The 15,254-nt window shown below is 37.5% G+C and overlaps 1 protein-coding gene across 1 annotated transcript in view; it reads left to right on the plus strand.

The window, feature by feature from the left end:
- The window catches only part of LOC306854198 (FRAS1-related extracellular matrix protein 2-like), a 78,015-nt gene that overhangs the window by 34,843 nt on the left and 27,918 nt on the right, over nt 1-15,254 (plus strand). The window contains exons 3-4 of the mRNA XM_079392021.1: nt 6,028-6,174; nt 12,982-13,212. Coding sequence (XP_079248147.1) covers nt 6,028-6,174; nt 12,982-13,212 — 378 coding nt within the window. The remainder of the gene's footprint in view (nt 1-6,027; nt 6,175-12,981; nt 13,213-15,254) is intronic.

Consider the following 15,254-nt stretch of genomic DNA (forward strand, 5'->3'; position numbering starts at 1 on the left):
TTTAAACTAGTTTATATCAGTTGACTGACATGGACTGATACTGGTTTATACCAGTCATTTGTGTTCTTCACTGACTTCAAGTGCTTCTCACTGGATCTCACAGCAATGTTTAGTAGTTTTGTGATCGGTGAGTAAACTCATCTGCTCTAGTCAGCTCGATCTGCGCTGCGCCGCTGTTTGAACCGAGCGGATATTGTCCGTGTGACGCGGTTCAAATGAGTAGCGCTGTTTTGTTCCGCCTTTGCCGCATAAACATTAAATTGAATATTTATTGAAATTGGTTTTTCAAGGAAAATTATATCACCATATAATTATAGTTATAATTTTATCGCCCAGCCCTACCTTAAAGTATATCTGCTCCCGCGCCCCCCAGGTTGGGAACCACTGCTCTAGCTGACCTTTAGCCACAAACACTCTTGATTTCTCACTCCCTGTCTCCTTGAGAAACACGTAAATGAGCTGTGCTGACTTCAGTGAATTCTAGGCAGCTCCTCCTCACAAGAGTGCATGGTAATCCTGCTTTTGTGACCCAGGAAGTGAGCATCAGAATGGTTTCCACAACAACCCTGCTTTGCAATGTGGAATCAAAAAGAAATAAAAAGGAACGAGAGAGAAAGAGTGACACATTTTTGAAAAATTACAAATGAGATCTATTTAATATCTCATTTGTTTCTCCTACAGAAGAATGGGTCTCCGTGTTTTTATCCCGAGCAAAATACCCTTTTTAAATGTTAATAATTATTATGTTTCATAATTCAATTGAACACACTGTGTATATATATATATGAAGAGTTCAGATGCAAAAGCCTCTAAGCACGTCTGACGGTTTTCTTTAAAATTAGGCTACCATGCATAGGTTTCTATGTAAGTACTGGTACTTCTGAATGGGTTGAGGCTGGGATTTAGTGCATTTGAAGTGAAAGTACTTGATGAACATATATTATGTGTGGAGAGCATTCACTCAGTATCGTTATCTCATTTTTGAGCAAGATGGCTTTTAGAGGCTTTTGCATTGGAACTCTTCATGTGTATATATATATATATATATATATATATGTATGTGTATATATATATATGAACTTCACATAGACAATCTTAAAGGCAATTTTTTGCACCCTCAGATTGCAGATTTTCAAATTGTTGTATCTCGGCCATATATTGTCCTATCATAACAAACCATGCATCAATGGAAAGCTTATTCAGCTTTCAGATGATGTATAAATCTCAATTTCGATTTTATTTTTATTTTTTCAAAAAATGTATTTCAAATAAATATTGTTCATAAAAATAATCTCATAAAAAACCCTAATAAAAAATAACCTCATAAAAAATTCAGTTTACATACAAATATTAACCAGCACTACTGTTTTTAACTTTGATAATAATAATAAAAAAAGTTTCTTGAGCACCATTTAGCATATTAGAATGATTGATTTATTAATGATCATGTGACACTGAGGTCTTGAGTAAAGGCTTAAATTATATCACAGGATTCAATTATATTTTAAAATATGAAAAATATATTTGAAATTGAAATAATATTTCACAATATTGTTTTTACTATAATAATTTGAGCAAAAGACAAAAATCTTATGGATCCCAAACTACTGAATGATAGTGTACTGTGTAATTTAAGAATTTTGTAATTTTCTTAAATAATATAGAAAGCAAAATAGGAAGAAAACAGGAAAAGTGGGTCTTATTTTTTTCTATCCAATAACAGTGGCCACAGACTTTCTATTTTGCTCCAAGTTAGTCCTTAATTTAGACAGAGACAGCTCAGTGTTCAGCAGTGCTGCCTAACAGGCAGGTTTGTCTGATGGAGAGAGAATGATGGTGGGCACCGTGGGCCCCTCGCTCTCCTCGGTGACCAAATAAGGGCAGTCTGCAGACTCGGTGCTTATGGAGGAGACAGGGGGCACAGAGTTGGCAGCTCAGGCTTTACAGAGCCTCCAGTCTCATTCATAACAAATCTGTCCATCAAAAGCTGTTGTCATGCTTATTATGTTCTGGTGAGAGACAAGACATGCTATGTTAGGACTGTAGTGACTACTAAATCTATATTAGCTGTGCACAGAGGAACTTAAAGGCATACATTGTTAGTGTCATTTCTGTATTGCATAAAGTGATGAGCAATTGTTCATGAAATGGAAGCTCACCCTGTGCATTTTATTGGCCTTGCATATGCATTTCATTATTGCATATATAATTACATTATATATTTTTTATTAAAGTTTGTCATTTTTACTACTTCCGTTAGGTTGTCACTTAGATTGTGATTTAGATTTATAAAAATAAAAGAAAATAATTGCCATTTACATGTAATGTTTTTTTTTATTTATTAATTTTTTTCCCAAAAAATGAAGCATATGGTAAAAAGATATGTCAGCACGTATTGTCCATGAGGTTTTTTTTAACTAGGTGATATAAAGTGTGATTGCTCTAAATTTTATTTTATTTTATTTTTATTTTTTATTTTTATTTATTTCCCCAAAATATGCTGAATAAGAGGTAAAAGGATACAGTGTCAGCATTTATAAGTTTTTTTAATGAGGTGATATAAAGTGTGGTTGTTTTAAAATTGTGTTCTACAGTATAATGAAATTAGTAGTTTTAGTTTTCTAAACATATTGCTTTCAGCAACCAGCATATCATCAAAGAAAAATGGGGGGGGGGGGGGGGGGGTATAATTTTAAGATGGTTTTGAAAGTAGTGGGTAGTGCCTGCACTTTAAAAGGGGGTTCGGGAAAAAGCATTAGACCGTGACCTAGAAAGGAGGACCTTGAGAAAGCACTGGTGTTAACTAAACCCCTGCTCAGCAATCTTAACCTTCAGTTGTAGATTAACTGGGAGGTTTCCTTGAACTCTTTGAAGTGGGTTTATTCAGCTGAAAGGCAATCTCGCCTCCAATACCTGAACTGTGGGCCAGATCTAGAACAATGGTAGGCCTACCGTATATTGGCTGAACATGACTTATCATATTGCATTTAAAATGGTGTATGTGCATAAAAGTCAAAGCTTTAGGTGGTCTTCCTGTGGGAAAGACGTGTTTTGCATGAGATTGCCTTTAAAAATGCTCTTTGAAGGCTCCTTGCAGATAAGGCCGAGTGAATGAACATGTTGGATTTTCTTAGTTTTTTTCAAACTGACAGACACACTATTGAATGTTTAACTGAATAAACTTTCTATAGCATACGGACTTGCCATAATCTCTCCCACACGCCTATACAGACCTTCAAGGAAACTATTGAGTTCATTATGTGCAACCAAAGGTCTTTTCGAGTTGCACTGAGGAGAATGTGATCAGTTTTGAGTTGCTACTTCGACAGTTATTGTATTTTGTCAGTTGGAGGAACAAAGCCTCTAGAAACAATGACATTTCACCTCACGTCTTTCCTCAAAAGTGAAGTGAATCCTGTTTATTCGCTGTGTCACAGTCTTCGTCGAAGTCCAAAAATCTTTGTATTCTGCGAATCTCGAATTCTCTTTCATCAAAAGCGCGTTGACGCAGCCAATTATTCTGCAAAAGGGCGGACTTTGAAGATGAGCCAGGTACTTCAGCTCAGATCTGAATCTTCTGTCATTCTTGGTTCATTTCTTCAATCTGACAGGGTTTCATCTAACTCATTTTCTTGCTGTTTGGAGATGCTTTCTCTGCCGGTGCTTGTTATGGTTCATAAAAGCAGCTCTCACAAATGCTTCAAATGAAACCCTATCATTGGAAAATGTCTTCTTGTTTTCTTGATCCATATTTGTCAAGGTTAGAATGTGAAACATTTGAGAAGACACACTTTTAAAGGGTATTTGTGAGTTATTTTACCTTTCTGTGCTAGATGTTCGGATTTATGTATTTTTTTTTTTTTTTTGTAGTTGTAAAAATACTTAAAACAGGTGCTACTATTCAGCTGTACACACGCACTTTCATGTGAACTAAAAAAACACCTGGACGTGTGCGTCTCACCCTTTGCATGAAAGGGAAATGGGGATCCTTGAACGTGACGGGTTTGCAGAGCGTGACAAGTGGACAGTGGAGGAAGGAGAGGAGGAGTGCGGGGTGGGTACAGCCTATGTAGTGCTGCCAGAAGCAAACAAACCGCAGTCCACTGATAGCTCAGTACAAAGAAGGCAGAAAAGAACAGACTTATAGATTGAAGTTTCTCTCTTTCTCTTGCCTACTTCCTCTCTATCTCTTACTCTGTATTAACATGCCAGCTGGACTTGACTGGACAAATGATACATGCCAAATGCTGATTGGACGAGTCCGTCATACAGATCAAGCTTTCTCTTTGTTATACAAAGATTTGTGTGTGTGTGTGTGTGTGTGTAAAACTTGCCATTTTCTGTTGAAACAGGAAGGATGTTGGACATAAGATACATCAATAGATAAACTGTTATCTAAAATAAAATTAACTATGAAAAGAATGAAAAGTAGCTAGTTTTAAATGTATCATATCGCTGTATTCCTCTCTTTAAAACAGTAATGTTCTCAGTTGAATTCTGCAATGTCATATTTCTTTACATTATCTGTTGAATGAATTGTAAATACATTAATTATTTTTTAGTTGTTATTTAGTATATTTAATTTAATTTAAACTATTGAAACAGTATTTAATCACTATTTTTTATATATATATATATATATATATATATATATATATATAATTATATACAATTATTATTATATTAGGCATTATAATTTTATAATATAATATAATAAACAGTATTAAATAAACAGTGTGTGTGTGTGTGTATATATTAAATAAAACAATGAATTATGTATATGTGGGTGTGTGGTTATTAATAATTATATAATTAATAATAATAAAATATAATATTAAATATAATAATAATTATAACAATAGTAATAATAATTATTATTGTTATTGCTATTATTATACAATGTGTGCACAAAATGGTTACAAAAGCTTACAGGCAAAGACAAAAACCACACAATTTCAATTTTGATTATATTAAACCATATTACCTATTTACTTTATTGTGTCTGAATTATTAATATTTCAATTATCATAGATTGACAAGACATATTGCATTTTTTTTATATGTATTTATATTATAGGTCGTTATTTTGTATAATAGTTGCATCCCACATTTTGTGCATAAACCGGTTACCAAAGCTTAAAGATAAGGTCAAAATGCCACAAAATTCTAATTTAGATTTTATTAACCATATCTTGTATTTGCATAATTCCGTGTCTTTCATAATAATTCTACCTAAATTATGAATATTTAAGTTAACATAGATTTTGTAGACAGATTGCATTTTATATTATAGGTCGTTATTTTGTATAATAGTTGTGTCCCACATTCTGTGTATAAAATGGTCTCCAAAGCTTACCAGCAAGGTCAAAAAGCCACAAAATTCCATTCCATTTGATTTTGTTAAACCCCATCCTGTATTTACATAATTATATCTGAATTCCGAATATTTAATTTAGCATAGATGGACTAGACATATTGCATTTTTCCAGTATTTGCATCCCTACATGGGAAAAGAAAGCTGTGTGTGTGTGTGTGTGCGTGTGTGCGTGCGTGCGCGTGTGTGTAGATTGTAACTGGAAGGGATGCCCTCCAGGAGCGAGCCCTCACTTTGAATCCCACTTCAAACGCTGATGATAAAACAGACGAACACAGATAGAAAGCAGACAATCCTTTTTTATTTTAATTAGAAAAGAAGCAATTAGACCTGCACTTCCCCTCGCTGCTGCATCAGAGATTTTGAATGATATCACACTGTTCTTGTTGAGATGAATAAGGTACCCCGTGTGAATTGGAGGAGTCAGCTCCATTAAACCTCAGTGGGCCATATTAATGCTTTTACTTCAAAGAGAAAGCCTTTGCATACTTCTAACAAAAATGGATTGAGTTAAGTCTTAACTTTTGCTCATGTGTACCTGGATTGATACAATCAGTACACAGCAAACAGCTCGATCCAAATCATCACTGCACCTTTGATATTAATCTTTACCTGATTGTATGTTCAGTATGTTTCTTCTGTTTGCTCTGTAGGGGGCAACAAGCTGAAAAATCAACATTTCCGACTAAACTGGGCTTGGATCTCCCTGGAGAAAGAGTACTACCAGGTTGATGAGGAGAGCAAGTTTTTGGAGGTGGTCTTGAGACGCAGAGGTTACCTTGGCGAGACTTCATTTGTTAGTAAGTGATGTTAAGAGAGTACTTAATTTCCCATCATGCACTACTGATAAGATTTTATCAAGCCTCTCTGTAGTGGTAAATAACTGTGACCTCTAATTTGCTGATTGGAGTCTCTTTAAAGCATCGCTATTTTAGGCTCTTTGAACTTCTATTGATGTTGCTCCTCATGTCATCAGATTTGATTGCTTGATTTGCATCAAGACTTTGCTATGCTTCCGCCTACATCCACAATGATAATACTAGTTCCCTTTCAGCCAGTCACGTTCGATGTAACGTCCGAGTGACTGATGTAATGGGATCTCGCCCGAGAGCCCAATCACCATCGAGTGTTAACAAAACAAGCCAATGACAGTTGAAGTGCGTGTTTCACCAACGATGTGCAAACGCACATCAGCTTTTCGCTTCGGAGCCGAGCCTTCTGCGAATCTCCTAGAGTGTCTGCAAGACAGCATTTTGACGAGTGTTGGTGTGACCATGTTGCGGTCCAGATACCTCCTCGTCAAACGAGAGGGTATACCCCTCGCCATGCCCCGTTCTAGTTCCTCCATTTCTCAGCAGCGGGGGGCTACTTCGGCTCATGGTCAGGGTGATCTGAGGATCACGGTGAGAGCTTCCCCGTCGAGTGCGTCTCCACAGGCCTCTCATTCCTCCAGCACATCGCACCATCTGGTGTTTCTAGACGAGTTCGCTGGTTCCTCAGACAGGGCGGGGCTCAGCATCTCGTCCGAAGCGCCAGCAGATGACAGGATGTCGATCGCTGCATCGGAGGATGAGATAAGCTCTGGAGGTGACTTTTCGGCTGCGCTGCCTCCATCAGAAAGAGTGGCATTGCCCGAGTCAGATCCAGGGCTGACTGCTATGCTTTACCAGGCCGCTGAGAGCGTTGGGCTGCAAATATGCGTTTCCCCCAGTGAGCCTTCTCGCACAGACCCTGTGCAGGGTCAGGGAGGACGAGGAGCAAGTCCTTTTGGTGGCACCATACTGGCCCAATCAGACTTGGTTCCCAGAACTGATACTCCTCGCAACAGCCCCTCCTTGGCAAATTCCTCTGAGGAGGGATCTCCTTTCTCAGAGACGGGGCACCCTCTGGCATCCGCGTCCAGACTTGTGGAATCTCTACGTGTGGTACCTGGACGGGACGCGAAGGTTCTAGGTGGGCTACCCCCAGTAGTAGTAAACACCATCACTTCAGCTAGAGCCCCGTCTACAAGACACGCTTACAGGCTGAAGTGGAAACTGTTCGTCGATTGATGTTCTTCCCGCCGAGAAGACCCCTGGAGATGCCCGATCACGGTCATGCTCTCTTTCCTCCAAGATGGGTTGGAGCGAAGGCTGTCTGCCTCCACCCTCAAAGTGTATGTTGCCTCTATTGCCGCATATCACGATGCAGTACAGGGCTTGATGCTTACCTTTTCCCCAAGGAGTCAAAAAATTTAGGAGCGCATTAAAAAAATTTAGGGGCGCAATGCAAATTTTTCAAATTAGGTGTTTTAGCTTAATAAGGGGATACAAAGAGACATTTACAAGCACATTTATTTAATTTATCAGAATACAGAAAGTACACAAGGTTTTTAAATAATTTTACTTCAGACACTATTTAATAGGCTAATGGATCAATAGCTGTGACAGACAGACAGCAGTTAGTAAAGCTTGGTAAATTCACATCCAGCACTCGTACCATTAGCACTGGAGCTCCTCAGGGCTGCGTACTCTCCCCACTGCTCTTCTCCCGCTACACCAACGACTGCACCTCTAAATAGCCCTCTGTCAAGCTCCTGAAGTTTGCAGACGACACCACACTGATCGGCCTCATCCAGGACGGTGACGAGTCTGCTTACAGACAGGAGGTTAAGGAGCTGGCTGTCTGGTGCAGTCTTAACAACCTGGAGCTCAACACGCTCAAAACTGTGGAGATGATCATGGACTTCAGGAGAAACCTTGCTCTCCCCCCACTCACCATCACGAACAGCACTGTGACTGCAGTGGAGTCATTCAGATTCCTGGGCACCACCATCTCTCAGGACCTGAAGTGGGATATTCACATAGACTCCATTGTCAGAAATGCCCAGCAGAGGTTATACTTTCTTCGCCAGCTGAGGAAGTTCAACCTGCCACAGGAGCTGCTGAAACAGTTCTACTCCGCCATCATTGAATCCATCCTCTGCACTTCAATAACTGTCTGGTTCAGCTCAGCTACCTAATCTTACCTCAGAAGACTACGGAGGGTAGTCCGTACTGCTGAGCGAATCATTGGTACAACCCTCCCCACTCTTCAAGAGCTGTACTTATCCAGAGTGAACAATAGAGTTGGTAAAATCACTTTGGACCCCTCACATCCAGCACACTCCCGCTTAGAACTGTTACCGTCTGGTCGACGCTGCAGAGCTCTGAGCACCAGAACGACCAGACACAGGAACAGTTTCTTCCCTCAGGCAATCCATCTCATGAACACTCAACAATAAACGTGGAACACACAACTATAATACATTATCCATTCACCACACTCACTTATTTTCTCATTTCTAATTTGCACATACTTGACCTGTACATACATAGTTGTCTATATTATATATTGTGTTTTTGCTGCTTTGTACATTGCCTATTTGTATATTTGTATATTATTCTTTTATTATCTGTGTCCTGTCCTGTTGCTGTCTTTCTGTTGCACTGTGGAGCTTCTGTCACAACAACAAATTCCTTGTATGTGTAAAAATACTTGGCCAATAAAGCTCATTCTGATTGTGATTGTGATTCTGATTCTGATTACGTCAGTCACTCTGCCGTTACGTCGAATGTGACTGACTGAAAGGGAACGTCTCGGTTACGTACGTAACCCTCGTTCCCTGAAGGAGGGAACGGAGATGTGAAGTCCCGTTGCCATAGTTGCTGTACCACCGCTGTATGGCCGGGGCACACAGTCCCTGATGTGCTCTCATTTTATACCCGCGCTGCAGGGCGGGGTGCGCGTGGCGAAACACGCACGCCAACTGTCATTGGCTTGTTTTGTTAACACTCGAAGGTGATTGATTACGTACGTAACCTAGACGTTTTTATGACTCATAAAAGTGGAAATAAAAATCAGTAACCCACATATTATTTAATTGGCAGTCGAGTTTCTGCGGTCAGCAGAAAAACTTTCAATTCCTTGAGGGACAAGAACCTTACATGAGAAAGGTCATAGATCAAAGTTAAGCTATTGCATACTATATGCACATAAAAAGCACATAATTCATGCAATTTTGTAGAAAGAATCACTTATTTCATTGGCCTCTAGAATATTTGATTTAATCATAGCCTTTTGTGGTCAAATATTTTTAATGACCACTGAACTTCTTTGAACACCACTGACCCTGGTAAAGAATAACCTACATAATTATACAAGTTTTATATCTCTTGTAGCACTCCAGGGTCTCTTTCTTTATTTTGCAATCATTTACTGGTTTACTGTACACTACCATTCAAATGTTTGAGGTCAGAAACCTAGATTTATTTATTTAAAGAAATTAGTACTTTTATTCAGCAAGGAGGCATTAAATTGATCAAAAGTAACAGTAAAAACGTTTACATTGTTACAGAAGATTTTTCAAATAAATGCTGTTTATTTTAACTATTCATCAAAAAGTCCTGAAAAAAGTATCACAGTTTCCACAAAAAATATTAAGCAGCACAACTTTAATATTTAATTATAATAATTTTTCATTGTTCAACATTTTTACTGTTTTTATCGATTTTGTTTTATAAATAAATTCAATAAGAGATACCTTTTTTCAAAAATGTGTAAAATAATGTAAAAAATCCCCCAAATTTACAATGGTAATACTGAAAATCAGAATTGACACTCAAGTGTACACTAAGGTATACCTTGAATTCGGGAAGAACAGCAAAATTTCATGAATTTGAGAAAGATTGGACTTGTATCTCAAAAATACCTCAAATATTTAAAATATGACAGCAAAATCTAAATAAATAAATAATTAATATTTGATTGATTTAATAATATTTTATTCTAAACCAATAGCTTAGGATCTAGTTTAGTATTGGTTTAAATTATTTGGACAACATTATATGTATTTTTATATGCTTAGGAAAAATTGCTCTTACTGATGCAAAAACACCCATGAAAGTCATGGAATGTTACTCCTTAGTAGAAAATTTTAGCTTCTGGAATGAATGTTTATCAGATTTTAAGCTAAATTAGTTCTAGTAGCCCAACAGAGCATGATGCTAGCAACACCAAAGTCATGGGTTTGACTCCCAGAGAGCATCAGCAGTTCAGTCATCCCCAAGAGGGAGTTTTCCATTTGCATGAGCTACAACCTAGCATGGAAAACACTGTAAAAAAGTAAGTTACTCTGTCAGGATCACACTGACAGCCTTCCACAAGCTCTGATGAAACAGATGCATATTCCATCCACATGCTGAGCTTGACCACCATTCCACAACTCACCTTGGTTCCGGTCCAGGGCCTCTCGATAAGACGAGCTGCTAGCCTGCTGTTCATCTGCCACTCGCTGGGTCTGGATCAGAGACCATCCTGTGTTGAAGTGGGGAGATGAGGAAGTCTTTGAAATTATGATTTTTATTCAATTATTATTTAGATTTTTCACTCTCTCCCTCAGTTCCTCTTCAAGGAGGACTGATGTTCTCCGATTAATTGCATTTTATACTGGCACGTGAACTGACAATACAGGACCCCTCCTTTTTTGTGATGTACCTTAAAGCTGCAGACCGTAACTTTTTTTGGTTAAAAATGATCCGAAATCAATATTTGAGCAAGTACATAACCAGCCAGTGTTCAAAACTATCGCCTTACTTTAGCCCGATTCGCAACGGTTAGCTTATAATAATGTTTTCTAATTTGAGTGGTACAGGTAGGTTTTTCGCGGGAGATTCGAGCATGGCATTGCGTCATTACATCACGTCTGTAAACACAAAGACGTTTTCCCGGCTAGTAGGCTATCGCATGTGAGGATCCTGCAGGTGGCGGCTCATTTATAGCCTTTTCTCACTGCAGCTAGAATAATTAAATGTATCATTTTGATGGCGGATTGTGATCCAGAAAGGTTTATGTGTTTATGAAACATGTGAATGAAATTAAATTATATTCTAGTTTTAAACGTGCTTCTGATTACAGATAGCCTGAGTTTACACAAGATTTGTATTATAAGAAAACCAGTTCAAAGGGAGCATAGTTTGCTTTTGGGGTTAAAAGAATTTCTTAATATGATATTCGAATGGCATGACAATTATATATTAGACTGTTCAGAAATTGAAATCTACACGCTAATACACACTATACTCATTGTCACGCAATGCTGATGTTGTTAACGTTAATAATTTGAGAATAAAGTATAACAATAATAATAATTTGCACACTTTGATGTGATACGAGCTAACCGATCTTTAGATTAAATCACCATTGGTAGCGAGATTTATGGTAATGTTTTTTTCCTCAGTTGGGCAGAACAAACGTGGCAGACTTGTTACTTGTTCAGATGACAATATATGGTTAAAATTCTTATTTGGGTCATATATGCCAAGACGTAGGCTAGAATCTGTGATTACTAAGTGTTTGATTCACATCGTTGTGGTGACTGACAGCTACACATACTCCTCAAAACATTATTCATCCGCGCTGAAGCCGTGACAAAGAGGCAAAATTTACGGACTGCAGCTTTAATATCCAAGCGCTTCTTTCTAAATTTGCTTCAAAGTAGTCAGGGTTTTTTTCTTTGGCAACCCAATTTCTCCTCCTTTGCCAAAGCTTTCTCCCAGTCTGGTCTTTCCTCTGGCAGTTTTCCCCAAAAATGATTCTTCCCTTTAGTTATTTTTTTTCGTTCTTTTTTTGTGGGATATATAAATATTTCATAATACGTTGGTGACCTTTGAGATTTCTGTGGTGGGAAGATAGTGTTGTCCACTAGCTAATAATGCCCACCTGGCAACACCTGCTGTAAAGCTGCTGGCACCATACAAACCTTTGGACAGAGATGGACAGAGATCCACAGAGATCAGACAGAGATCCACCGGTGGGACTGCCAGGCTAGGATGATCATCTGATCTTCTGAGGGATGTGGAAGGACTAGACTTTATAGTCTTGACTTTATTCTCTTTCCAAAGAACGACACACCGCACTCTTTGAAGCTTTTATTACAGAATGGTTGCGTCACGCACACTGCAATGTCTCTACGTTGGCTGTTAACAAAGCTCTTCTGTGATTCATAGAAACTCAGATGAGGTGATATAAATAGGAGTTTTCTCAATCCCTTGACAGTGGTCTTCATTTGCTAGCAAACTTACTTGTATATAGCGGTTTGTTGACATTGTTAACAATGTTTTTTTGTCAATGTACATCTGTAAAACATATGCTCTTTTCACTCCAATGCACTAGAAAATATATATTTATTATTTATTTTATTCATTTATTTTTATTGCATTTATTTGTTTAGTTCTAGTGTAAAAACAATTTTAGTGCAGAAGTCTTCATTTGCTGGCATTTGCAGAAGTTTGGTTATTTGTATAGTTCCAATACAAAACATTTTATTTTTATTTTCTTTGCTTTTATTTTAGATTTTCTTTTCTTTTCTTTTTTTAAATTTGTAATTTTTTTTAATTTATTTATGTTCTTATTATACATTTTTTATATATTTTATAGTTTCATAGTCTTTATAGTTTATATATATATATATATATATATATATATATATATATATATATATATATATATAAAAGCACTAATATAAAAGACCTTAATTTGCTTACATTTCTGTGCTTTATTTAATGTTTATTTACTCTTTCATTCTTAAGGTATTGGTACCAAAGATGGTACGGCTGAAAAGGACAAAGATTTCAGAGGAAAAGCCCAGAAACAAGTGCAGTTTAACCCGGGTCAGATCACTGCTACCTGGAAAGTGCGAATACTGTCAGACAGCCTATATGAGCAGTCCGAGACCTTCCAGATTGTCCTGTCAGAGCCTGTCATGGGAGCACTGGAGTTCCCAGAGGCAGCAACCGTGGAAATTGTTGACCCTGGAGATGGTGAGCTCACAAAATCAAAACATGGGTTCGAGGTGCTGGGAATGGGTTAGGGTAGCAACAAAGGTCAGTATGTGGGTTCAGAAAACAGCCTTATTCAGACAAACTTCAGCATTAAGCAAACAAGTTCAGACTTCAACAAATCAATAGAAACGTTGCTTTAACATGATATATTTAGTCTAACATAGGTTATGTGTTTAGTCTGTTACTCAGTCTAGTCTTATTCAATCTAAGGATGCTGAAACCCACTATTGTTGAAAGGTTTGTGGTTGGCAAGATTATTAAATCTTTTTTAAAGAAGTCACTTAAGCTCACAGAGGCTGCGATTATTTGATAAAAATACAGCAAAAACAGTAATTTTGTGAAAAATTACAATTAAAAATAACTTTTATTATTATATATTTGAAAATGAAAAAGAACGTATTCCTTTTAAAAAATCTTACATAGTAGTGAAAATATTTGCAGTATGGAACCATTTCCTCCACTGAGTAAAATGTTTTAAAAAAGGTAATTACGACTTTTTGTCTCAAAATTCAGACTTTTTTTCTCGCAATAGTGAGTTAGCATCTTGCAATTCTGACTTTTTTTTTAGAATTGCATGATACAAACTCGCAAATATGACATTTTTGTCTCAGAATTGTGAGATATAAAATCTTTTTTCTTAGAATTGCAAGAACTCGCAGTTGCAAGTCATAAAGCCAGTATTGTGTGATATAAACTCACAATTACGAGGAAAAAACTGAGAATTGAGAGATTTAACCTAGCAATTCTGAGAGGTAAAGCCGCAATTCTGAGAACATATTCTTTTTTCCCTTTCAGGATTGGACTTTATATCTCATAGTTCTGAGAAGCTAAGTCATAACTGCAAGATAAAACTCGCAATTGTGAGATAAAAACTTGCAATTAGCTTTTTTGTTTAATTCAGTTGCGGAAACAGGCTTCCAGCTTTAGATATCAGTCAAAAATCTGAAATGACCACTCAAATATCAAATATTAAAGTTAACATGAAATGTCATTTGCAACCTATTTTACTATTTTACTTCTGTGTTATCAGTTATTTATAACTGAAACAGATGAGAAAATGTAGAACGGGACTTGATATAATCAATTAGGAATTAATTGGATTTCAAAAAAGTGGCTGGAGGGGATGGTTTGAAAAATAAAAGTGATTGGTTATGTCAGCCAAAAAGAAAAGCTGTTTTTTCTTGGGAATAGCTTGCAATGATGAAACTTAGATAACATGTATTTAGACCATAAATTAGGTCAGTTTTTATTGCATTTTTACTCTAGTAGATTACTAAAATTAGAAGTTTTGCATTTTAAATTTCATTTGCTGAGCAAGTGTTCCTTGTAAGCAATGTAATAATTAGTGTATGAGACAAATAGTCCGACCAAGCAAAGGTAAGCCAGAAAATGTGGAAAAGGAGTGTCGGTGGGGGCGGACATCACAGCTGTCAACTGTCTGTACATTGTAATCATAGTATAATATCTCCAGAACATCTGAATAACATCCTGGTGCCTCCTCATCAAAACACAGCAGCCAAGCCTCTGAAGTTGTGACAGGATCTACGGCTGATTTAGCAGGAGCAGTCCCTTTGTTCTCTGATCTGACTGAAATGAGCGCTTTCTCCGTAGATCTTACACTTATACTGCTTAAGATGGCAAAACTCACAATTGATTTCCCTAATATCTTGTGTGCTATATATATATATATTTACATTTATTCATTTAGCTGATGCTTTTATCCAAAGCGACTTACAATTGCTATACATGTCAGAGGTCGCACGCCTCTGGAGCCACTAGGGGGTTAAGTGTCTTGCTCAGGGACACATTGGTGTCTCACAGTGGATTCGAACCCGGGTCTCTCACACCAAAGGCATGTGTCTTATCCACTGCGCCATCACCACCGTGTGTGTGTGTGTGTGTGTGTGTGTGTGTGTGTGTGTGTGTGTGTGTGTGTGTGTGTGTGTGTGTGTGTGTGTGTGTGTGTGTGTGTGTGTGTGTGTGTGTGTGTGTGTGTGTGTGTGTGTGTGTGTGTGTGTGTG

Source organism: Barbus barbus (genome assembly GCF_936440315.1).
Source record: "Barbus barbus genome assembly, chromosome: 34".
In the NCBI taxonomy this organism is placed as follows: domain Eukaryota; kingdom Metazoa; phylum Chordata; class Actinopteri; order Cypriniformes; family Cyprinidae; genus Barbus; species Barbus barbus.